The sequence below is a fragment of the Vipera ursinii genome (assembly GCF_947247035.1).
Source record: "Vipera ursinii genome assembly, chromosome: Z".
In the NCBI taxonomy this organism is placed as follows: Eukaryota; Metazoa; Chordata; class Lepidosauria; order Squamata; family Viperidae; genus Vipera; species Vipera ursinii.
Window position 1 is genome coordinate 118,340,108 of NC_139517.1, and position 26,106 is coordinate 118,366,213.

At 43.3% G+C, this 26,106-nt stretch overlaps 1 protein-coding gene across 2 annotated transcripts in view; it reads left to right on the forward strand.

The window, feature by feature from the left end:
• The window catches only part of ESYT2 (extended synaptotagmin 2), a 74,794-nt gene that overhangs the window by 18,645 nt on the left and 30,043 nt on the right, over window positions 1-26,106 (forward strand). For both annotated transcript variants that reach the window (XM_083376710.1, XM_083376711.1), the window contains exons 4-9: window positions 876-952; window positions 6,164-6,236; window positions 6,923-7,012; window positions 13,243-13,298; window positions 24,221-24,341; window positions 25,529-25,705. In XM_083376710.1, coding sequence (XP_083232836.1) covers window positions 876-952; window positions 6,164-6,236; window positions 6,923-7,012; window positions 13,243-13,298; window positions 24,221-24,341; window positions 25,529-25,705 — 594 coding nt within the window. The remainder of the gene's footprint in view (window positions 1-875; window positions 953-6,163; window positions 6,237-6,922; window positions 7,013-13,242; window positions 13,299-24,220; window positions 24,342-25,528; window positions 25,706-26,106) is intronic.

A 26,106-nucleotide genomic window follows, 5' to 3' on the forward strand; every position in this document is an offset into this window, starting at 1 on the left:
CTGGGCTGGGTTGGGTGGGGTGGAGTAGATTGATACACTTCCTATCTAGCAAGATGCTGTATTTTATCAGTTGTTTGATTGCTATGGTGATAAAAGGAGTATTTGCACTGCAAAATGTAAACTACTCATATTACAAGATTATTCAGGTTTTTGAACATCAATGCTGGCGGTCTAAATATATATAGTGAATAAATGTTGCTCCATTCTCCTTTGGAAAATCTTACTCAGAGGGCAGGCACATAATCACTAAAGCTTCTGCTAAGAGCAGATTTTGTTTGCTCAACTCTGCTCTGTTGATTTAAGAATCTGAAGCAATGGGTGCCTGGCTCTGCATATCATGGTGTCTTTGTGTATATGGGTGTGTGTATTTATTAATAGTGATTAACAACTGTGCACTTTTATTAAGAATAAGTTAAAGGGATACATATGCAAGATGAGATTTGATTTTTGCAGTTTGCACTAATATTAAAAAAATTCAGAGCTGGGCAAATTATTTCCATTGGTGCTTTCTCAATGAAACCAAGCATAATGTTGCAATAGCATTTTTTAAATTCAAGTCAGCATTAATGGTGAAAAAAAATCAATTAGATTGCAAGATTTGAACTAAACTAGATTGCAAGCTTTCAACTAAAATTTTCTTTCCTGGTTTCTCTGATGCAATTCCTATTTAGTAGTGCTTGCCCAGTGAGCTGCCTTTTAAAATACATGTATTCTTTATATTCATAGTAATCCTTTCAATCTGACATTATCAGCTCCGTAAGCATCTGGATCTGTTTTTACATAATACAGCATTTTAAATAAGCTGGAAGAGTTTTACATTTAACATCATTCTTGCAGACCTATTGATCTATTAAATTGGATTTTTTTTATTTCAGCCCATTAGGATTAATGGTGTGAAAGTGTATACTGAAAATGTGGATAAAAGGCAGATCATTTTGGATCTACAAATCAGGTAATCTTGTCCTAATAAGCATATACTGTGTCTTAAATTCCTTAAAATGTGTTCTTCACTGCAAAAAATGTTGCAATGCTTGTTTCTCGGAGAAAGAAATACCTTTTAACGCATTATAAAAATAAAGAAGCCCACTATGTGTTAATTGGGACCATTATGCAACACTAAGCAAGAAAGCATTGCTGCACAGAAATTAAGCTAGCAAGAATAACATACCATATTTTTCGGACCATAAGACGCACCTGACCATAAGACGTACCCAGTTTTTAGAGCAGGAAAACAAGAAAAAAAATTTCTGAACCAAATAGTACTGGTATACTAAAACAGGGTTTTTCAACCTTTTCATCCACTTTTAGGACAAGGCAATGTCTGAGTACCACCAGTCACCCAGCAAGGTGTCAAAAACTTGACCCCGGCCCAAAAAAAAAGGAAAAAGAATGATAAAGTACAGGTAGTCCTCGACTTACGATTCACTTAGTGACTGTTCAAAGTTACGACGGCACTGGAAAAAGTGACTTATGACCATTTTTCACACTTATGACCGTTGTAGCATCCCCAGGGTCATGTGATTTACATTTGGATGCTTGGCAATCGATTCATATTTATGATAGTCACATCGTTCCAGGGTCATGTGATCGCCTTTTGCAACCTTCTGAGAAGCAAAGTTAGTGGGGAAACCAGATTCACTTAACAATCATGTTACTAATTTAATTTTTCTCTCTCCTTCTCTTTCTCTCCCTCTCTCCCCCTCCCTCCCTCCCTCTTTCTTTCTCTCCCTTTCTCTCCCTCTCCCTATTTCCCTATTTTTCTCTTTCCCTCTATTTCTCCCTCTTTCTCTCTCTCCCTCTCTCTCCCTCCCTCTTTCTTTCTCCTTGTCTCTCCCTCTTTCTCTCTCTCCCTTTCTTTCTCTCCCTCTCTCTTTCCCTCTCCCTCTTTCTCTCCCTCTATTTCTCTCCCTTTCTTTCTCCTTCTTTCTCTTTTCTTCTTTCTCTCCCTCCCTATTTCTTTCTCCTCTCTCTTTCTCTCCCTCTCTTTCTCTCTCTCTATTTCTCTCTCTCCCTCCCTCTCCCATGTCCTTTCTTTCTTTCCTTCCTTCCTTCTTTCCTTCCTTCCTTCCTTCCTTCCTTCCTTCCTTCCTTCCTTCCTTCCTTCCTTCCTTCCCTCCCTCTTTGTCCTTCCCTCTCTGCATTAGAGCAGTACCTGTGGAGGCGGCCCTGCGGCCCAGCTTTCTCTTGCAGAAAACAAGCTGAAACGGAGCGAGGGAGATTGCCAGGAACACGAATCGGCCGATCTCGCGCTCCTGCAATCTCCCTCGCTCGGTTTCAGCTTCCCTTGCTACAAGAGAAAGCAGGCTGAAACGGAGCGAGGGAGATTGCAGCAGCGCGAGATTCACGTTCCTGGCAATATCCCTCGCTCCATTTCAGCCTGCTTTCTCTTGTAGCAAGGGAAGCTGAAACCGAGCGAGAGAGATTGCAGGAGCGCGAAATTGGCATTTCTCAGCACGTGTCGATTTGTGCTCCTGGCAATCTCCCTTGTTTTCCACTTGCGGAGGTTGGGGCTGGCCATACGGATCACCTTCGGACCATAAGACACACCCTCATTTCCCCCCCCCCCACTTTTTTGGGGAAAAAAGTATGTCTTATGGTCTGAAAAATACGGTAATTGAATCTGGTTTCTCCACTAACTTTGCTTGTCAGAAGGTTGCAAAAGGCAATCACATGACCCTGGAACAATGTGACATTATAAATGTGAATCGGTTGCCAAGTATCCAAATGTAAATCACATGACCCTGGGGATGCTGCAACGGTCATAAGTATGAAAAATGGTCATAAGTCAGTTTTTTCAGAGCTGTTGTAACTGAACAGTCACTAAGCGAATTGTTGTAAGTCGAGGACTACCTGTACTTTATCATTTTTTTCCTTTTTTTTGGTCAGGCTTTTGACACCTTGCTGGGCGACTGGTGGTACTCGGACATTACCTTATCCTAAAAGTGGTACAATGGGTGAAAAGGTTGAAAAGCCCTGCTCTAAGTCTTTCCTCATTTGTTAATGGAAGCGATGATGGTTCTTAACACCACTGTTGAGTTTACACTGTTAAACATTACCGTATTTTGCTTTATTTTAATAAATATTTTAGTATACCGGTACTATTTGGTTCAGAATATTTTTTTTCTTGTTTTCCTGCTCTAAAAACTGGGTGCGTCTTATGGTCAGGTGCGTCTTATGGTCCGAAAAATACGGTAACAATCATGTTACTAATTTAATTTCTCTCTCTCCCCCTCTCTCTTTCTCTCTCCCTCTCTCTCTCCTTCTCTCTCTCCCTCTTTCTCCCTCCCTCTCTCTTTCTCTCCCTCCCTCCCTCTTTCTCTCCCTCCCTTTCTCTCTTTCTCCCTCTCTATTTCTCTCTCTTTCCCTCTCTCTATTTCTCTTTCTTTCTCTCTCCCTTTATTTCCCTTCCTCTTTCTCCTTTCCCCCTCTTTCTCTCCCTCTCTTCCTATTTTTCTCTCTCCCTCCCTTATTTCTTTCTCCTTCTCTCTCCCTCTTTCTCTCTCTCCCTCTCTCCCTCTCTCTATTTCTCTCTCCCTCTCTCCCATTGTCCCTTCCTTCTTTCCTTCCTTTCTTCCTTCCCTCCCTCTTTGTCCTTTCCTCCTTCCCTCCCTCTTTCCCATTGTCCCTTCCTTCTTTCCTTCCTTTCTTCCTTCCCTCCCTCTTTGTCCTTTCCTCCTTCCCTCCGTCCCTCCCATTGTCATTTCCTTCCTTCCTTCCAAATCCATTTTTACCAAGAAACCTGATGCTCACTTAACTCTTCTGGGGCTGGCGGGCCAAACAGGGACTGGCCTCCCCCTCTCCGTTCTAGAGCGGCACTCGTGGAGGCAGCCCTGCGGCCGGCTTTCTCTTGCAGAAAGCAAGCTGAAACCGAGGAAGAATGCAGGAGCACAAGATTGGCGTTTCTGAGCAAACGCTGATTCACGGTTCTGGCAATCTCGATCGTTCGCGTTCAGCTTGCTTTCTGCAAGCAAGCGGGATGCGCAGGAGGCGAGATAGGCGTTTCTCAGCAAACGCTGATTTGCGGTTCTGGCAATCTCGCTCATCCCGGAGCCTCCGCTGCCGGAAGCCTGGGGTACCACATCTTTGGACCATAAGACGCACCCTCATTTTCCCCACACTTTTGGGGGGGGAAAGTGCGTCTTATGGTCCGAAAAATATGGTAAATGTGAGCCAGATTTATAAGCATCTTATCAATTACTTTTTCTAATGTGTTAAAGACCTTCTTGTTTGTTGGCACCTTCTAAGATTGCCTGAAAGATTTTAGTTTGTTTGTTTGTCTAAGTTATAGAGTCATTTTTTTCACAAGCAAGTGACTCTGGGCAACCTATAACAAAACAAACAATAAATATCTTAAACCACTATCATGAAACAAATATTAAAAACATTAAGCATTAACATTCTGATACGAGTTCAATAATTTCTCACTCAGTTTTGATTCAAAGTTGCATTCTTACTAAATAGATACTTCAGGGTCTGTGGGCATTGAAATAGGCTAATATTTTGCCCTTGTTTTAAGTCCTGATGAGTCCTGATGTGTCCATTTACTTAGTGGGTCAAGGTTCGCCCCATTTTTGCTGTAAGGAATCCAGAGGAGCATTGTGGTGAGAGTTGGTATAATTATCATATTGGAGAAAAATTATGTAAACAGGCCCCTAAATTTGTGTGTTGTATTTGTTGGGGCATTTGATGGTGCTGTTGGAGCAAAAGCTGATGTATCTGCTGCCAGGAACGACTTCCCATCATTCGGTGCGCTCACACAGGGAGGGCCTCCTCAGGGTGCTGTCGGCTAGACAATGTCAGCTGGCGACCCCCAGGGGGAGGGCCTTCTCTGTGGGAGCGCCTGCCCTGTGGAATCAACTTCCCCTTGAGCTCCAGATGGCCCCGGACCTCCGGTCCTTTCGTCGCGGCCTTAAAACATTTCTTTTCCATCAGACTGACCTGGACTGACAATAGGGATTTTTAAAAATGTTTTAAATATTTTATCACTGGGGCTTTAATTTAATTTTTTTTAACATTTATATTATTGTCTTTTATTGTTGTTAGCCGCCCTGAGTTCTTCGGGAGATAGGGCGGCATATAAGTCCCATAAATAAATAAATAAAATAGACCTCTAGGTTTCTTGCAGGTGTGGAGGTTTGTATTATTTGCTATTACTCTTCTAGGATGCTAGAAGGATGTTACTAAAACACTGTGTCATCTAAGAGTGATGCATGGACTGATGAAAGAATAAATCTAATTTTAACTACTATAGTACTTCCCCATTTCATTCTTTTTTTGGCCAAGTGACTATATCAGCCTTGCATTCTGAATGAGCAAATACTCTTGATGCTACTCATGATGAAGAGCTTAAAGTTTAGTTGATAATGTAATTGTTGTATTCTTATTCATTAATATTAAAAGTAAAGCTCTTTTGCTTCTCCCCTTTTGCACAGTATGGAAAACAATCACTTTTTAAATGGTGAGAATGTTAATGAAATAAAAGGCAAGCAGTCGGGCTTTGTATGTAAAAGGTCTGTGGTCATATCTTGGATCTGCACATTGATTTAGCTGCAAATAGTTCACAGCCATTAGGCACTCAGTGGATAAAGTGTTCTGCTTCAGTCTGTGTCCAAATGGTAGATCATATTTCATGTAAACTGTGTTGCAAAGACTTAAGCCAATCCATATGGTCCTGAAGGTCATTAATTAATTGTTTGGGTACAACCAACTAATTTTTTCCCTTTTTGTCTTGTTTACTTTGTTAGATGTGTAGCCTAAACTAGCACAGTATTAAATTAAAAGGGGGGGGAAAAGCAGGAAATTAAAAAAATATTTATTTACTTACTTACTTACCTATTTTTCCTATTTCTTAACTGCCCATCTCCCTTAGAGAGGGGCTCTGGGTGGTGTACAATATAATCAATATATAATAATGTATAAAATTCATATTAAACATTTTAACCTTAAACAAATTAACATTTTGCTGCGTTGGTGGTTGTATAACATACACAAGATAGTTAAAGGTACATTTTAGCCAAGCTGCAGTGGGTTACAGTGTTGCTATAATTTAGAGAAAAAAATGAATTCTTAAACTTTTTGGTGTCCTGAAATTGTTATTTAATAGTAATGTAGCAATGGATTGTATATAGAGTACAACAATACAGTGTTTTCTTATATTTCTCAGTTTTGTGGGAAACTGTGAAATTGATTTGGAGATCAAGAGATACTTCTGCAGAGCTGGAGTGAAAAGTATACAGGTAAATTTCTTTTTCTCCTATCCATTATACCTTGTTACCAGTTCATATTTCCATAAATGCACCTCTAGTCAGTCCCCAGCTACAATTGAAATGATGTAGTTTTATTCTGTTTAACATTATTCAAGTTCAGATTTATTGCAAAACCTTCTGCATAGTATATAATAAAGTAATCTTTAATTCATGGTTAATGCTGTGTACTCTGTTTCTCTGAAGGTTAGACCTACTCTGAAAATAAGCCCTGGCTTGATTTTGGGGGTGGGTGGGCCTAATACAGGGATAGGCAACCTCGGCTCTTTTATGACTCATGGACTTCAACTCCCAGAATTCCTGAGTCAGCTATGCTGACTCAGGAATTCTGGGAGTTGAAGTCCATGAGTCATAAAAGAGCCAAGGTTGCCTACCCCTGGCCTAATACAAGCCCTACCCCAAAAATAAGGCCTAGTTTTAGGGTGAGGCATACACCTAAAAATCAAGCTAGGGCAGAGGTGGGGGAGTGGAGCTGCCCCACATGCTCCACACCCACTTACCAGGCAGTCATGTCTCTTCTCGCCAGCCCATTTCTGCAGTGTCTTCTGCAGCCAGGCCTACATTTCTCAGTCACAGGCCTTTCCAGAAGGTCACTGTAGCCGAGAACCGAGCTATGGATTGAATCTTTGATCATGGCTGTTTCCGCTTTTTTCTTTTAGATTCATGGCACAATGAGAGTTATATTGGAACCTCTGCTTGGCGATATGCCCTTAATTGGAGCGCTATCTTTATTTTTCCTTAGGAAACCAGTAAGTGGAAAATTTCTATATTTCTTTTCCCCCCCTTGTAACTGTTTTAGCATAATATGAGAATAGAATGGAAAAGAATTCTTTATTGACCAGAGTTCTTTATTGTGTGTGTGTGATTGGACACACGGGGAATTTGTTCCAATGCATAAGCTCATGGTGTACATATAAACAGCAGGTATTAGATCATGGGCCATAATTATAGTTACAGTCATTAATCATAAGTTATAAACAACAATTGATAAATCATAAGAAACCAATAGGAGAAGATAGTAGGAAAGATGAGATGAGAAAAGATGAGAGATGAGACACTGCTGTGTGGGAATTAAGTGTTCAGCAGAGTGATGGCCAGGGGGAAAAAGCTTTCTTTATGTCTGGTTATTTTGGCATGCCATGCTTTATAGCAGCGTCCTGAGGGGAGAAGTTAAAATAGATTATGTCCAGGATGTTAAAGATCTGTAGATATTTTCTTAGCCCTCTTTCTGGTTCATGCACTATACAGTTCCTCAATGGAATGCAGGCTGGTTGAGATTGTTTTTTCTGCAGTCCTAACTATCTGTTGAAGTCTGTACCTGTCCTGTTTGGCTGCTGTGCCAAACCAGACAGTTACATTGGTACACATGACAAACTCAGTAATTCCTCTGTAGAACTGTATCATCAGATCCTTGGGCAATCTGAACTTTGAGTTGACTCAGGAAGAACACTCTTGTGTTGTGCCTTTTTAATGATGGCTCCAATGTTAGGCATCCGTTTCAACTCCTGGGAGATTATAGAACTCAAAAACTTGAAGTTATCTACTGTTGATACTGCGTTGTCTAATATTGTAAGAGGTATTAGAATAGGAGAGCTTCTTCTAAAATCTGTTATCATCTCTACAGTTTTAAGAGTGTTCAGCTCCAGATTGTTCCACTTGCACAACAGGGCTATAAGCAGATTGATCATTGTTTCAAAAGAGACCAATGACTTGTGGATCATCTACAAGCTTCAGTACTTCAACAGAGAAATCCTTCAAGATGCAGTCATTGGTATATAGAGAGAAGAGTAATGAAGAGAACACACAGCCCGGGGGGGGGGACTTCTGTGCTAACTGAATGGGTATTTGATGTAATTTTTCCCTAGCTTCATCTGCTGCTTTCTATTTATTAGCTTATGATCCGTCTACAATGTGGTCAGGTACAGCTAGCTGAGTCAGTTTAGAGAGGAGGATTTCAGGAATGATGGTGTTAAATGCTGAGCTGAAATCTACAAAAAAAGGATCTCACTTAGATCTTTGGGGATTCAAGAAGTAGTGCATTGCCAGATTGACAGCATCATGTGCCAATCTGTTTGCATGGCAGGCAAACTGCAAGGGGTCTAGCAGCAGATCCGTGATAGCTTTCAGGTGGGCAGCACTGATCTTTTGAAGGTTTTCATAACTCTGGATGTCAGAGCCACCAGTCGGTAGTCATTGAACTCCTTTGATGGAGGGTTTCTTGGGCCCCGGAATGATAATAGAGCATTTGAAGCAAGAAGGGATATAATCCCCTCTCCAGTGTTTTATTAAAGATGCAGGTAAAGATGGGAGCCAATTGATCAACACAGACTTTCAAGCAAGAGGGAGTTACCCTGTCTGGCCCTGGTGCTTTTCCACTTTTTTATTTGTGAAATAGACCTCACGCATCTTTTTCTGTGATCAACAGAGGTGGGTGGTCCAGAGGGATGGAGCCGGGTGGAAGAGACTTAGCTGCTGCTGATGTGTCTGAGATAGAGTAGCAATAGTTGACAGTAGTTGACAATGGTTCCTCTCAAACCTACAGAAAAACACATTTAGATCAACTGCTAGTTTCCGACTCTCTCTCACAAGGGAGGAAGGTCTGCTGTAGCCAGTGATAATATTGTAAGATTTCGAAGAACTGCTGATAATTGACAAGTGCTTGGTTCCTCTTACAATCACCAACCATGGTATTGCACCCAGAGCTAGAAATCTGGCTTACATATCTCTCAATAATTTGTAATCTGGGGTTTGTAAATTATTTCTGGTGTGTGCTTATTAAAGCACTGAAAAGTTGGAGTCTAAGGCAATATAAAGTCTTAAAATATAGATTAAAATGTTTACTCAGTAATAATAAACCAGAATTTGGTTAAAATATCCTTTAGACAACTGTCATTCTGGACAAGCTTTATAAGTATCAAGGCAGCTATAATGTCCGCATCCAGAACAGCCCCCATATTAATATTGTAGGTTTCCAGGATTACAGTCCTAAAGTTTTCCAGTGTACTACCATTAAAATGAAGTTAATGTTTATAATTTGCAACAGAGCAATACAATAATCTAAAATATTTAATAGAATAGAATTCTTACATGTCCTTCCTCCAGAGTTACAAGCAGATGTTTTATTACAGCCGTTTTCTATCACTTGGATCGTCAGTGGCTACAGCAAGAGAAAAATCACTATTTTGTCCAGAGGGAGAAATGTTGGGTTAGTTGGCATCTAGTAATGTTTCTTCTCATATTTTCCAGGCCAAAGTAACATTTGGCAATAATTCAGTGCACTCTTTAGTCAGTGTCTGTTGCTGGCTGCGATGACTATATATGGTAGCAATGCCTGAATTAAAAGTTCTGAACATACTTGTTTAATGAATTTGCTTATGTCTTTGTGGTTTGTGAGCCAAAGTTTTTGTCAGGCATCCTTAGCCTTGTATTTCTTATAAAAATCAATCATTGTGGTAAAGTAACAGAAGATGGTATGAATGTTAATGCTTATTAAAATATCTTTAGCAAACATGAAGTGATTTAGAAAACAATCATCACATTTTTGTTATAACTTTTCTTCCACTAAAGGTTTCAAGCAAACTGCACGTATCTGTGTCTTATTTAAGCTAGTAGACTTTGAGAATTCTATATTTAGTTCACATTGGTAAATAAGCTTGATTTTTGCAAACTGCAAATTCTCTTTCAAGCTTGGGCTAATTTGAAGGTATAATGAACAAGGCTTTATTGTGAAAACAGTTTAAACTTTGCAAATTATTGGTAAAGCTTGTAGATGCCAGTGGACCCACTGATTTCCATTGGGACCTAATATACACCTTGCCTCCATCTATTTGCATTCAAAAAACCCTTTTAATTAAAATAAAAAGGCAAGTTGGCATGTCATAAAACAGAGTGTCAGCCATCAACATATCTTTGTTGTCAGCGCTGCCTCTGCGTCTCATATTCTTTGTACATAAAATGCTGAGTTGTTATACTACGTGCCTGTGTGTGTTTTATGTTTATGTTTGTTTATTGCAAGTATACCACCTTGTTCAGAAAAAAAGACAAAAGATAAACAGGAAGTAGAGAATATCCCTTAAGAATGGTTGAAACCATTCATTCCTTAGAATTTTCTGCAGCTATTTTGCAATATTGTTCACAATATCTTCTCAAAATACTAAATGGGCCTACTAACTGAAAAAAAGGATAAAGCCCTGATTTAGGCCTAAATCTACATCTACATCTGGCCTGTATGCATTCAGATTACTAGTGGAATTGCATATATCTGTCTGCTTTAATGCATGTAAATATTCTCTGGACATCAATTAGCAGATTAGGTTAAAATCCAATCTATGGTATGTAATTTTTTTTATTTGATCTATGAGATATTGTATTTTCTGCATTAAATGTATGATCCAGATATTGGTTCTACAGTTAGTAGACTGTTTATGAAATAGTCTACCTTTCCTAATTAATTAATAAATACATGCTTGGGGTAGTCTATTGTTCCCATATGAATTTAAATTCTTCAGTTGGAGGAAGTCCATGAATGTCAATTTATGTCACTGAAAAAAGTTTCGATGTCTGGGGAAAAGGGAACATTTTTTCCTCTCTCTGCGACACTCTGATGGGGCATATTGTACATCTGCAGTCTGGAAGTCAATGAAAATGTTAAGCTTCTGAAAAGGAAAACTCTGGACGAGTCAATACAGGTTAACAGGCTAACATAGAAATGCATTAAAGTAATCAAGAAACACATGGAGCACATGTTGGGCACTTGGCAACTGGCTTACATTTATATCTGTTTGCAGTGTCCTGCAGTCACATGACTACAATTTATGATGTTTTACTCCAAAAATGGACAATGAGCCGTGGTGAATGAATGAATGAACCTTTATTATCAAAGTACAACATGTGTACAGTGAGATTGGCTGAGCCTCCCTTCGTGCCCCCTCCACAACACACAGTGACAACAAACTCACCATCTTGTTACACCATGTGAGCTAATTGCACAATACACTGGCCTCGCAAGTCAACCATACATAGTTATTTCTCGCTCAGGAGCCTGACAGCCCATGGATAGAAGCTGTTCTTCAGCCTGTTGGTGTGGCTGGCTATATTTCTATATCTCCTACCCGATGGTAGGAGAGTAAAGAGGTACCGACCAGGGTGTGAGTCGTCCCTGAGAATTTTCCTCTCTCTTCCAAGGCAGCGAGTCCTGGCGATGTCATCTAGTGGTGTCAGGCGACAGCCCACAATGTCTTGTGCTGTGCTCACAGTGGTTAGAACGCAGTACTGCAGGCTACTTCTGCTGACTGCCAGCTGCCTACAGCTCAGCAGTTCGATTTTCACTGGCTCAAGGTTGACTCAGCCTTCCATCCTTTTGAGGTCATTAAAATGAGGACCCAGATAGCTGGGGGCAATATGCTGAGTGTAAACCGCGGTATATAAGTCAAAGTGCTATTGCCATAAGAAAAAAAGTTTACCATAAAACTATCACAGTTCCATTACAGCAGCCACAGTTGCTTAACAACCACCTCGAAAGAGATCATGAAAGTATGTACTGTCACATGGTGACCTGCATTATAATTATGACAACTTAGAACTATAATGATCAGGCTCCTCATTTCCATGCACAAGTATGCAAAGCAGCATAAGCCATTTTGCTGTAAATTCTGAAGCATGATTTTCTGCATTAATGCTGTAACGCCAGGTGAATAAATGTGTTGTTCTAAAGCACAGGTCTGCAACCCGCGGCTCCAGAGCCGCATGCAGCTCTTTCAGCCGTCTCCTGCGGCTCCCAGTCCTCTGCCATGTGTAGTCCAAACAAAAAAAAAAGTAGGACTAAAAAAGTTCAACCAATCAGTTCAAATATGCAGGGTAGGTGCATATCTTGCCTTGGCTCCACTCTTCAGTCAAACCCTGTTCTGCGCATGCCCGCATGTAAGCTCATGCACACACATTTTTTTGCGGCTCCCAGTTTTTCCTTTTGTGAGGGAACCGGTTCCGAGTGGCTCTTTCACTGTTTCAGGTTGCTCACCCCTGTTCTAAAGCAATCTTCTCCAACCTGGAAAAGGGATTGCGTGGGATGCAGTTTCCATAATTCTTAGCATGGCCAAATCTGGTACTGCTTTGGTGGTTAACTGGTTTTCCATGATCACATAATCAAAACTCGGGCACTTTTCTTTATGAGAATTGCACTGTCCTGGGGTCATGTGTTCCCCATTTGTAACCTTCCCCGCTGACTTCCGACAAGCAAAGTCAGTGGGTAAAACCAGATTTGCTTAATATGATTCCCTTAACAACTGCAGTGATTGGCTTAGCAAGTGTGGCAAAAAGTTTGTAAAATGGGGCAAAATCATGTAAATGTTGGTAAGAACTACCTGCTGTGGAACAAATATTAAATATATTTTGATTTTTTTTTAAAAAAAACACCTTCCTAAAAGAAATTTTATTTCATTGCTTTTAAATTATCATATGCTGGATAGTCATAAATTGAGATTATATGACTCAGTCTTGTTCTGGTAAACACACAAACATTACTTTAAAGTTTTCCAATCTTTGACAATCTCAAAAATGTGAACGTTAAGTTTCATAATTCCTGCAATTCTATTATTTAAGGAATTAATAATTGTTTCATTACTTTGGTACTATAATGTTTACACACCTGTTTTCATTTCTCTAGTTTGTACTGTTGTAAGCTGTCCAGATTAGTCCCTTGGCAAGATGGGCAGCAGATAAATTTAACAAATAAATAATTAAATACATTCTGGAGCTTGAATTTCAGGCTTCTTGAAGTTGCAAAGGCTGGAGAGCACTTCTTTAAAAGCTCGCTACACTGATTGCTCTTGTTTAAGGATATTGTTTCTAACCAATATAAAAAGTTTAAAAATTTTCTCAGTTTTAGAATTTTAGCTGAAATTCTTCTGACCATCGGTTATCTTGTGTCTTAAGATGTGGTTTCTCTGAGCAATATTTTAATATTATTTTTATATATTTCCAGCTTTTGGAAATTAACTGGACAGGACTGACCAATCTTCTGGATATTCCAGGACTCAAGTAAGCTGAAACTGAATAAATTTATTTCTGTTGTACAGCTTAATATGCATACGTGTTCATCAGATTTTGCAGAAAGTTACAGGCATGTCTTCCATCTGTACTCTGTTGTGAAAAAAACACCATGCTATATGCTGGTAGTCATCAGTTTATGATCATTTGTTCAGCATCTGTTCAAAGTTACAATGGTGCTGAACAGATGGTGGTTATGACCAGTCCTAAGTATTCTGGCAGTTCCAGAATCTTTGCAGTCATGTGATCTGGGCGCTGGACAACTGACATGCATTTACAACGTTAATATGTTATTGTTTGCAACCTTGTCTGCCAGTTTCCAGAAAGTCAAGTAGGGGAACTTGCTATGCCTCCCTTACGTTCACGCCACAATCTGCAATTCCAGCTTCTGTATAATACTGTCCTGTGATATCACTGGAAAGATAGAAGTTGAGTTTGAGTTTGGAGTAGGGTTAATATTAACCCTTGGCATATTATGGTCAGACAAGTATAGTATCTGATTTTAACTTGGAACAAAAATGAAACCCTGCAGTTTGTAAAATGGTTAAATAGTGCAATATACAGGTGGTTCTCAACTTACAACCACAGTAAAGCCCAACATTTCACATGAGTTTTGCCCCATTTTACGACTTTCCTTGCCACAGTTGTTAAGTGAACCACGGCAATTGTTACTTCAGTAATGTTGTTAAGTGATTTTGGTTTCCCCATTGACTTTGCTTATTAGAAGGTTGCAAAAGGGCTTCACATTTTTTTTTTTTTGGCGGCTCCGAAGATGGCGGACGCGCTGGGGAGAGCTCCGTAGCCCCCAACAGTAAGGCGTCCCCCCAGGAGCCCCCCAGGGACGTCAATGGACCCCTGGGGTGGGGCAAGAATTTCGGGCAAATGAGCTGGGTAATTAGGCCGCCCGCTGACTCCCGAAACAACTGCAGGGGTGCCAGGACATCCCTGCCCCGCCGCCTGGGCCGCTGGCGACCGTTATAAACGGAGCCAGCACCCTCCGCCCTGCCTCTGCCGCTTGTCAACTGCCGAGCAAGGGCGGCGCCTCCGCCGATCAGCTGTGCGGCGGAGGCCCCGGCGGAAAGGATGGCAGCGGCTGCGGCGACGATTTTCGAGCCCCCAGGCTGGTCGTTGATCCAGGGAGCCTGGCAACGGCGATGGCGGTGGCGGCGGGGCGTCTCCAGGCCCCCCCCGGCCATCCAGGAGGGGCCGGCTCTGCTCTGCCCCGGCCCCCCCACCGGCTCCCGGGTGACGGCGGCGTCTCCAGGTTATCAGCGGAGACGCCGCGGACCAGCTGGACCAGCTGGGTGGCGGAGGCGGAGGCATCGGCGGCGCCGGAGGTTGCAACGGCCCCTGGACCACGACAGCCGTCGCAGCCATCCAGGAGGGGCCGGAGGCTCTGCTCTGCCCCGGCCCCCTGACCGGCTCCCGGGGACGGCGGCGTCTCCGGACTATCGACGGAGACGCCGCGGACCAGCTGGACCAGCTGGGGTGGCGGAGGCGGCGGCATCGGCGTCGAGAGGCCCGCCCCTGGACCACGACAGCCCTGGACCACGGCAGCCCTCGCAGCCATACAGGAGGGGCCGAAGGCTCTGCTCTGCCCCTGACCGGCTCCCGGGTGGCGGCGGCATCTTCGGCGGTGAGAGCCCAGCGAGCCCTGGTCTGCGGTCTCCTCCGATGCCGATCACCGGGCAAGGGCGGCGTCTCCGCAGATCAGCTGTGCGGCGGAGGCGCCGGCAACGAAACCAACAGCAGCAGCAACGGGCAGCGGCGGCGTCTCCGAGGATCAGAGGAGGCGCCGCGGATCAGCTGGGCGGTGGAAGAGGCGGCAGCGAAGACGACCGCGGCCGGGACTGCTTCTCCAGGCCTAGTCGTTCGCCACCCAGGGGCCTTGACAGCGGCGGTAGCACTGACGGCGTGGCATCTTCGACCCGCCCCCTGTACCGCTACGGCCGTTGCAACAATCCTCAAGGAGACGCCGCAGACCAGCTTTACAACGGTAGCGGCAGCAACGAAGACATGGGCGGTGAGGCAGCTGCTCTGGGCCCTGGTCGACCGTCCTCCGAGGGGCCTTGACAGAGGCCCTGACAGAGACGCTAGTAACAGCGGTGCGGCGTCTCGACCACCGTGGGCTGCCCCTGGACGGCGGTGCCTCCGAAAGATTCACACCAAAGGAGACGCTGGACAATGGAGGCGACGGCCCGAGCCACCTCCTCGAGACACCTTGATCGGAGACGGCAACACCAGGGGCATGACACCAGGGACTCCCGTACCTCTGGGAGGCCACGCTCTGGACGGTCCTCAACCAATAGGGGCCATGGAACTGCGGCCGGGAACAACGCCCAGAGGATCAGGGAGGGAACTGTTTGGGGCGGCTGAACCACCGGAGCTGACGCCAATTAATGGATCCCTCCATCCTGCCTTCTGCCCACTCTCACCCATCTTTGCCCATTCTCTCCCCACAGGACATAACGGGCCTGGGTGCTAGCCACAGTGGCAGAGTGGCTGGGCCTTACACCTGCTACCCCATAGAGGTGAGAGCTCTATGGGGTATGCCTCACCCAGAGTACATTCTGGACCACCTCCGGAAGCAGAGACACAACCCATCGTGAGAGGATGAGGAGTGGCCTGCTTCTGGGGGTTCGCCCGGCCAAGTGGCAGTGGCAGGGCGACGATCCAGATACGCACCTACCCGACTCGACCCTCCTGCAAATTCACCATCCAGGGGACAGCCTTCCCGGAACCACCTGTGACTATGCTCGTTCAATACTCTAGCATAGCACTGCACGCCCTCAGGGGTTCCCCACTCTCCTGGGTGCGACCCGCCTGCATCACATCCAATCTTGATGACGGGCCCAACCACTGGGCCTCTGAGAGATGGCCAGGCAGGGTCAGGGGCCTCCAGCATAAGCCCAACAAGAGGCCCCTGATTAAGTTCTTAGTTAAGTTTTTTGTGGGGTTAGGGAGGGGGGAGGGAGGAGACTATGGTTGCGCGGGAAAGGCACGCCTTCCAGCCACCATAACACATGCCAGGCCCACGGCCGTTCGCGACGGCGTACAACGAGGACCAGTCACCGATAACACCCAGTGGCGTACTGACAAACGTCCCATCCCTAGGATGGTGGGGAATGGCAGAAGGTGCACAGACAGAGGGCCGTATCGTCACCGGGAGTGTCATCTCCGCTCTGTACAGGCGGTGAGACGCTCCGACCCTCTGTTCTCCCCCGGAGGACCCGGGAGCAAAGGTGCGCACCCTCCCATGCTAAGGCTGGTCTACCTGAATGCAAGGTCCGCAGCTAACAAAGCTCACCTCATTCGTGACCTAGTGGAGAGTGAGCATGCGGACCTGGCATGCATCACGGAAACCTGGCTGGGCCCAGAGGGGGGTGTTCCTCTGGTTGACCTCTGCCCGCCAGGTTTCCAGGTACTGCACCAGCCCCGGGCTCATGGGAGGGGCGGGGGAGTGGCAGTTATCATCAGGGAATCCCTTAGCCCGCGAGAGACCACCGTCCCTCAGATGGTCGGGTGTGAGTCTCTCCTACTGAGATTCGGCCCAGGGGCGCAGTTGGGTCTGCTGCTGGCGTACCTACCACCTAATCGTGCAGCGGCGGCCCTACCCGAGCTACTCGATGTCCTCTCAGGGTTGGTGGTTGAATTCCCAAGACTCATGGTCTTGGGCGACTTTAATCTACCGTCCCTGGGAGGATCGTCCGAACTGGCTCGGGAGTTCATGGCTTCCATGACGGCCATGGACCTGTTGCAAATAATTTCTGGGCCGACTCATGAGAGAGGCCACAACCCAGACTTGGTGTTCTTGTCTGGACGGTGGCGTGATGATGTCGGTGGGGGTGCCACAACTATTACGCCCCTGTCATGGACCGATCACCACCTCCTGCGGCTAGACTTCCCCCTTGCCACCCCCCACCGTGGGTGCACGGTGCCAGTCAGATGGTACCGCCCTAGGCGCCTAATGGACCCTGATAAGTTCCAGGCAGCGCTTAGGGACTCGCATGCACCCCCTGCTCACAGCTCGGCGGAAGCCTTAGTGGAAGCCTGGGAAAAGGCAGCCACGGAGGCTCTGGACCGAGTTGTACCCTTGCGGCCTCTGACCCGGCGCAGATCCCAGCGAGCCCCATGGTTCACCGAGGAGCTCCGGGAGATGAAGCGTCGGAGACGGGGCCTAGAGAGCCGTTGGAGGTCCAGTCGATCCGAATCCGACCGATTGCGACTAAGAATCCTCACCAGGTCTTATCTCGCTGTGATAAGGGTGGCAAAATCCAACTACTTTTCCACCCTCATCGCGTCCGCAGATAATCGCCCGGCTGCCTTGTTCAGGGTGACTCGCTCCCTATTAAACCAAGAGGTGAGGGAGGAACCCTTGCAGGGTCGAGCCGAGGAATTTGGTCAATATCTGCTGGATAAAATCGCTCGGATTCGAACTGGTCTGGACTCCAACTGGGCTGAGATGGAAGAACAAGACATGGACAGTCTTGTCGACGTCATCTGGGAAGAATTTGATCCTGTAACTCCTAAGGAAGTGGACAGGATTATGAGAAGGTTGAGCTCCTCCACATGCTTACTGGACCCGTGCCCTTCCTGGCTGGCCTATGCAGCTCGAGAGGCGACACGAGGCTGGTTCCTAGCGGTCATCTCTGCTTCTCTGAGTGAGGGTCACTTCCCCACCGCCTTGAAGGAGGCGGTGGTGAGACCTCTCCTCAAGAAGCCCACCTTGGACCCATCCTCTTTGAATAACTTTCGTCCAGTCTCCAATCTTCGCTTCCTTGCGAAGGTTGTTGAGAGCGTGGTGGCGCACCAACTTCCTCAGATCCTGGATGAAGCGGTTTATCTAGACCCGTACCAATCGGGTTTCAGGCCGGGCTACAGCACGGAGACGGCATTGGTCGCTCTGATGAATGATCTCTGGAGAGCCCGGGACAGGGGCCATTCCTCTGTCCTAGTCTTATTAGACCTCTCGGCGGCTTTCGATACCATCGACCATGGTATCTTGCTGCGACGCCTCAGGGGACTGGGAGTGGGAGGCACGGTTCTGCGTTGGTTCTCCTCCTTTCTCCAGGGTCGCTCGCAGTCGGTGCTGACAGGGGGACAGAGGTCGACCCCGAGGCCTCTCGCTTGCGGAGTCCCTCAGGGGTCGGTCCTCTCGCCTCTCCTGTTCAACATCTACATGAAACCGCTGGGTGAGATCATTCGCAGTTTTGGAGTAGGGTACCATCAGTATGCTGATGACACCCAGCTTTTTATCTCAACTCCTAACAATATCAGTGATGCCCTAGACGTGATGTCCCGCTGCCTGAAAGCGGTCCGGGAATGGATGGGGAGAAACAGGCTTCAACTGAACCCGGACAAGACTGAATGGCTGTACGTACCGGCAAGCCAGGAGATTCAGAACGTCCCACTGCTTAACATTGGGGACAAGTTACTTCCCCCTGCTGATAGGGCCCGCAACCTGGGTGTCCTCCTGGACTCGCAGCTCTCCCTGGAAGACCACATTGGAGCTGTGACCAAGGGGGCCTTCTCCCGGGTTCGACTAGTTCGCCAACTACGGCCTTATCTGGACCTGGATTCCTTACGTACAGTCACCCATGCCCTTGTGACATCTCGCCTAGACTATTGTAACGCTCTCTACATGGGGCTGCCCTTGAGATCCACTCGGAAGCTTCAACTGGTGCAAAGTGCGGCGGCACGGACACTCTTGGGAGCCTCCCGATACTCCCATATCACACCTCTCCTCCGTGCGCTGCACTGGCTTCCGGTTGCCTTCCGTGTGAAGTTCAAGGTGCTAACAATGACATTCAAAGCCCTACATGGCATGGGTCCGGACTACCTACGGGAGCACCTTCTGCCGATGTCAGCACCCCACCGTCCTGTGCGCTCCCACAGAGAGGGCCTCCTCAGGGTGCCACCGCTCAAGGAATGTCGGCTGGTGGCCCCCAGGGGGAGGGCATTCTCAGTGGGTGCGCCAGCCCTCTGGAACACCTTACCTACCGAAATCCGGATGGCCCCTGACCTCCGTACCTTCCGTCGCGACTTAAAAACTTTCCTGTTCCAGCAGGCTGGCCTGGCATGATAGCGTTAATTGGGGTCCCAGTTTGTGTTCATTAGTGTTTCTTATTATTTTATTGTTCGGTCTGTATACCTTCCTTCCTCTGTACACCGCCCCGAGTCCCTCGGGAGAAGGGCGGTTTATAAAAACTGATAAATAAATAATAAATAAATAAATTTGCAGGATACTGCAAATGTTATAAATATGAGTCAGTTGTCAAGTGTCTGAATTTTGATCACATGACTGTGGCGATGCTGCAATGGTCATAAGTGTGAAAAATGGCCATAAGTCACTTTATCCAGTGCTGTTGTAACTTCGAACAATTACTAAATAAATTGTTGTAAGTTGAGGACTACTTGTACAGGATTGTGAATGGAATTCTTAATTGACTTAGACAATTTACAAGCTAAAGTCTAATGGATAGGTTGGGTTTTAGTTTTAGTTGAAAATATTTTTAGTTTTAGTTTTAGCTGAAATATTTTTAGTTGAAAAATATTTATTGGGGAAAGGTTTATATAATTATCAGTAACAACATTAGGTTTCTATACTGTTCAGTTTTCTGGGTGAATGAACATCTGCTGTCATCTTTAAAAACATTTTTTATGCATGAAAAGCTATTTTCATTCTAGCTGTCAAGTGCTAGTTGGGTCTTGCTTTCAAAGAAAAACAGTAAGTCATTCCAGCTTTCATTGCTGTCAAATGATTTTCAAACCTGAACTGGAAAATATTTGAGGTTAAGTGATGAAGCCATTCTATACAATTGATATGTACATTTCCACATACCTTAACACAATCAGCTGCATTTAGTGATTGCCGTATGTTGCATTTATTTAATTAGGTTTAAATATTTCAGTTTCATCTTCTGCTTTTATCTGATCATTGATAGTACACTAGTGATTTTAAAAAAAAACCAAACAAACAGGTTAAGCTTCCTAAATAAAAGTATAGCAACAATTTCATTGCTAATTCTGATGGTATATTTATAGGATTGTATTTTTTATTGTTTTTGTAGTCATCTGCATATATATAAGGTCAGTGACAAATTCCATACTTATTTGTGAAAATGTTTCTCATGATGACATATAATACAGGCAGTCCTCAACTTAAAATTGCCCGTTTAGTGACTGTTTTAAGTTACAGTGGCATTGAAAAAATGACATGACCACTCCTCACTTTTTTGACTGTCATAGTATCCCAAGAGTCACATGAACAAAATTCAGGCACTTGGCTACCGGTATATATTTATGATGGTTACAGCATCCAAGGGTCATGTCATCATCATTTGCAACCTTCTCTGCCAGGCTTTCCAACAAGCAAAGTCAATTAGGAAGCTAGAATTGCTTAAGGACCATGTGCTTCACTTAACAGCTGCAGTGATTCATTCAACCATGTCCAAAGAGGACATAAAATTGGTGTGACTTGTTTTAACAAACAGTCTTGCTTAACAGTGGAAATTCAGGTCCCAATTGTGGTTGTAAGTTGAGGACCACCTATACCAGGGGTAGGCAACCTTGGCTCTTTTATGACTCATGGACTTCAACTCCCAGAATTCCTGAGCCAGCCATGCTGAGGGAAAAGGAAGAGGTTACCAAGCTGAGCCATGCTGGCTCAGGAATTCTGGGAGTTGAAGTCCACGAGTCATAAAAGAGCCAAGGTTGCCTACTCCTACCTATACAGAATGGTAGTGAGATAGGACACATCCTTGACATACTCTTACGCAGACTGGGAAACCTTCTGACAGTCAACGTTTGATGTGAACTGCACAGGTTGAGGCGTCACAAGTGTGTGCCACGGGAACCATCTGATCTAATTCTCACCAGCAGTCATAGTCTTAAATGGAGTGCAAATTAGGAAAGCATAAGAATTCAAAGGTTTTGGCCTCATAATACAGAGGTTGGGGGGAAAGTGCCTTAACAGCTGAAGTGAAGCACCAAAAGTAGATTGCCCCAGCAGCTTTTGTTTAATCATCAGATGCCTCACATTACTGTATCAACTAAAACGTGACTGTTTTGTCCACTGATACCACTATTGCTACTATATGGAGATGAATCATGGACCCTTACATAGCCAGAAATCTAGAACGTGGAAACCATCCAAATGTACTCTCTCTGTAGAATCCTTGGCATCACATTGATAGACTGAGTGAGAAATGAAACCATCAATCAGCAAAGCTGCAATCAGCCAGCCATAGCTGATGAAATCCAAAAATGGTGGCTGACATTATTTGATGCCCCCTTAATAGAGATACAAACAACTGCACAATTGTCTTCATAATTACATACTAGCTCTCTTCATTCCCCCCCTCCACACACACACATACATACACTAAAAAGTGTCTGCTGCTTGCTTGGCCCCGGCCTCTTTTGAATTATCAGTGAGATGTAGTGTCCAAAGTATCTTTTGATGATTTAGCAATGTTTGACTAAGTACAGAATTTCACTGCTTCTGGTAGCTAGTTTAATTGGATGAGTTGCGGCAGCTAGAAGTGGCATGTGTCTTCTGTTTAGAAAATACATTTGCTTGTGGGGGAAGGGTTGGTGGTTGGAACTTGCATCTTTCCATCTGTACAATGGAGAAGCTATGGTCATGGGACACTAGTGTTGTATATTTGACACTTAGCCCTCTCGTGCTTTATGAAGGTCATGTCATTAGCAGCTCTTGCTGCTATAAGGTTGGTAGCTTGATTCCCTAATGTAAAGATTTTCTTGCTATTGGGGGGGAGAGATATAAAATTATTTATTTATTTATTAAGTTTTATTCACCCATAATTAAGCTGGCTTCGAGGAGCTATCCTCCCTCATCTTTCCAGAAATTTTTTACTTCAGAGGAAAATATCAAAGTGGACACTTTTTTGGGGTGAGATTATGGCAGAGCAGGCAGGTGGGTGTCTACAACCACAGTGAATTTAATTAGTCTTTATTGTTGACAGCTGCTGTGATGCGAGTACCAGATATTGTTTAAAATTTGTCGGTATACCTTAATTTAGGAGCTGTTTGAAAGTAACCAAGGGTAGACTGTAGCCTGCCATGTTTTACAATTAAACAAACTAAGCTGTATTTCATATAAACCACTTCAACCCCATGATACGTGCTGCTCTTTTAGTATCTGTACTCATACCAGTCGGATCAGAGTATTTTTTTTCCCCTTAACTTGGGATTTTGGTGTATACATGTATCTTGAAAATCCAGGGGAGCTCCAGGAACAGAGCTGGATTCATGTTAATGAGAGTCCAGTATTAGCTGTTTTCTTTCATCTGTTCCCATCCCTGTTGTTAATAATCTCTTTTTTTTATTATACCTGATGTACATCTACACATAGCCCTGTTCTCTGCATTCCACTTCTTCGCAGCCAGTGTATTAGGATGTACAGATATTGGAAGGCTTGTGCCTTTCCCAGCCTATTTTATTGTTTTCCTTCCTGGCTTGATACAGGACAACAGAAGATTGTGGATAGTATTTATGGGCAGGGAAGGAGATGACTCACTGTTCATGTTTCATACCAATTCTATAAAAAGATATCCTAATTAGAATTAATGGACTGACTTCATTATTTCCTAATTCGTCATCTGGAGTAACTTCATTACATTCTTATTTCTCTCCCCTATGCCTCTCTCCAAAAAAGGTGATGGGGAAAAATATGTATATTAGCTCTGTAATATTTATTTTTAAGCACACCTTTTAATAATATTTGTAATGTCTGCTTTAATCTTTTAATTGTTTTTTTCACTTGTCTTTAGAATTTGTAAACTGTCCAGAGTCACCTTGTAGGGAAGATGGGCAATATAGAAATTTAATAAATAAATAAATTTTGTTTGGGCTAGGGTTATGGCATTCGAAATTAATTTTTGAATTAATTTAACTTTGTAATATTTGCCATAATTAGTTTAACTTCATAATATTTGTTATAAACAAGAGGAAAGTCCTAAGGGGGAAGATTGATGTGATCTACGGACAGGCAGACAATAAAGCAGACAAATTGACAGCCTATTTTATTTGCTGTTTTGCCTCAGCTTGGCCTTTAAAAACAAAATAATATGAATATTAAACTAACAGTGCTTCATCGATTTGCACTGTAGAAAACAGAAATGCAGAATAAGAGACCTTTTGAGCTAATCAGTAGACCATCATAGTCATATTATGATGAAAGATAATGCAGGAAGGAAGAATAAGGTTTTTATACAGACATAATAAGGCCATTTGTTTTATTCTAAACTGTTGTTTCCATCTTGTGGCGATCAAAGGTATTGATGAGATTCATACATGCTTTGGGATTACTTCCATTTTTGGATCAAACAGCACCAGCACCATTACTTAAAGGAAATAGGGCTGTGCAAAAATTTATTTCTCTCCCAAAAATATTCTGCAAGAAAGGGAGATGGGTCGGAGTGTTTCCCATCCATATGATTCAATTTAATAGGCTGATTGTTGCTGTTATTTTCCTTCCTAAATGATACGAGACAACCCATAGCCTCTTTTATGCAACCCTGAATACCATATAAACTAAATCACAGAATTCTGTAAAATATGATGATAGTCATGGAAGACAAAGTGTTTTCATAGGTAGGCTAGTTGTAAATTTTGTAAATTATATAGCTGGTTTGTGAAGTGGAAAATAAAAATGTATTGAAGAATGAATATATTGATGGTTTGACCTCCCATACAACCCCCCCACCCCCCACCCCCGAAATCAGATGAAGCAGAAGACTAAACTGAAATAGACAATTTCAACTTGGATATTTATTTTTCCTGCCCTGCTATGCATTAGAAATGCAGCTTGCATGTAATTACTTTGATAATGGCAGCATGAGTAATTAATGCTAACCTTAAAATAACTTCATTGATTTTTTTTTATTCAGTGGATTATCTGACACTATAATACTAGATATAATATCTAATTATCTAGTGCTTCCAAATCGAATCACAGTTCCTTTTGTCAGTGAAGTGCAGATTGCTCAGTTGCGGTTCCCCATACCAAAGGTAAGGTTTTTAACATAATATTGTGACATAATAAAATGTTTGTTCATCAAAGTGTTTTGCAGAACAATCTCTGACAATAATGGTTATAAAAAGTTTAAAATTTAGATACTAAAAAAACCAAAACATTTCTAGTAGCTAGATGACAATTCTTTGAATGTGGCTTTTAAGCTATTGTTGGACCATTGAAGTTCAAAACAGCAGAAAGTCTCTTTTCTTTCTGCACCATTGGGATTTGTCTGGACACTGTGAGTTGTAACCAATTGGGTGGATTTGTCCAGTCTGTTTAAGAAATGCTAATCCCAGTGGTTCCCCTCCATCCAGAGATTTCCATGGCCACATGAAAGAACTCTGGAGAAGTGACTCATTTCTGAATGCCTGTAGCATGCAAAGTGTTTGGTTTTATTGGTCTCTGTAGGTGACTTTTCATGCATCAAGAAATTATTGGGTTGGGTTTTTTTTGCCGAACTCATTTCCTATTATTAAAATTATGGCATACATGTAAATAATACAAAATTAATGGCAACTTATCTCTGTGACTTTTTTTTCTCCTTTATCCTAGTCTCAGCAATGTCCATAAGGCAAAGGCGGGCACAGGGCAACAAAAAAGTAAAAATGGAGATTGCAATGTTGTGGTTGTAACCACACTCCTTTAGTGCATTTGTTGATGTCAGACATGTGTACAAAGAGTGGGGGAGAGCTTCAGTTCCACTGCTGTATCCTGATGCTTTTCTCTTTCTCTCTCTCTCTCTCTCTCTCTCTCTCTCTCTCTCTCTCTCACACACACACACACACACACACACACACACACACACACAGAGAGAGAGAGAGAGAGAGAGAGAGAGAGAGAGAGAGAGAGAGAGCCTGCTACTGTTGCTTATTGTGCATCTGTATTAAAAGTGCAAAGATATAATTAGGAGGAACTGTGCCTTTATTTATTTTAATTACTCACTACCTGCATTATTTTAACAATTCATATCTACTATGTCTAGTCTCCAATATAATTATTAAAAATCAATTTAGTTCTGTTGTGTCTAGTCTCCATAATAAAGAATTTAAAGAATCAGTTTAGTTTCCAATCTATCTTCAGAGATAGATTGGAACGTATTAGGACATATTCCATTCAGTTATACTGATGATACTTTACTGCTGAATGTTGTATGATGGACAACTGTTCTTGCCTTTCTCAGGGTGTATTAAGAATCCATTTTCTTGAAGCCCAGGATCTTGAGGGAAAAGATACTTATTTAAAGGGACTCGTTAAGGGAAAGTCTGACCCTTATGGAATCATTCAAGTGGGAAATCAAATTTTCCAAAGCAAAGTTATCAAAGAAAATCTTAATCCAAAGTGGAATGAAGTTTATGAGGTATGAAACTACTGCCCAGTATTAGTTTTGAAAAATGTGTTTAAGTCTTTTAGCACCTCCAAGACTGATATCATATAATTCTATTATAAATACGTTGATCTTCAATGATTTATTTAACTGTTGCATTTAACATTGATGTTGTAGTTCAGAACAGTTCAGATAAAACACCGTCATGTTTAGTATAAAAATGATCCTTGTGGTTTCTATATATTTTGATTTATTTATCTGATTTACTAGCAAGTTGCAGTTTTATATTAGGTCTGTACCATAAAAACTGTGGAAATGCTAGTAAATGAATGGTCTGGAGTGAATATTATAGTAAGCAATATTAGACTGAGACAAGAGAAACTCAGATTAAAGGTCCTGCTTAGTCATGGACTTCATTGGATGATTTTGGGCTA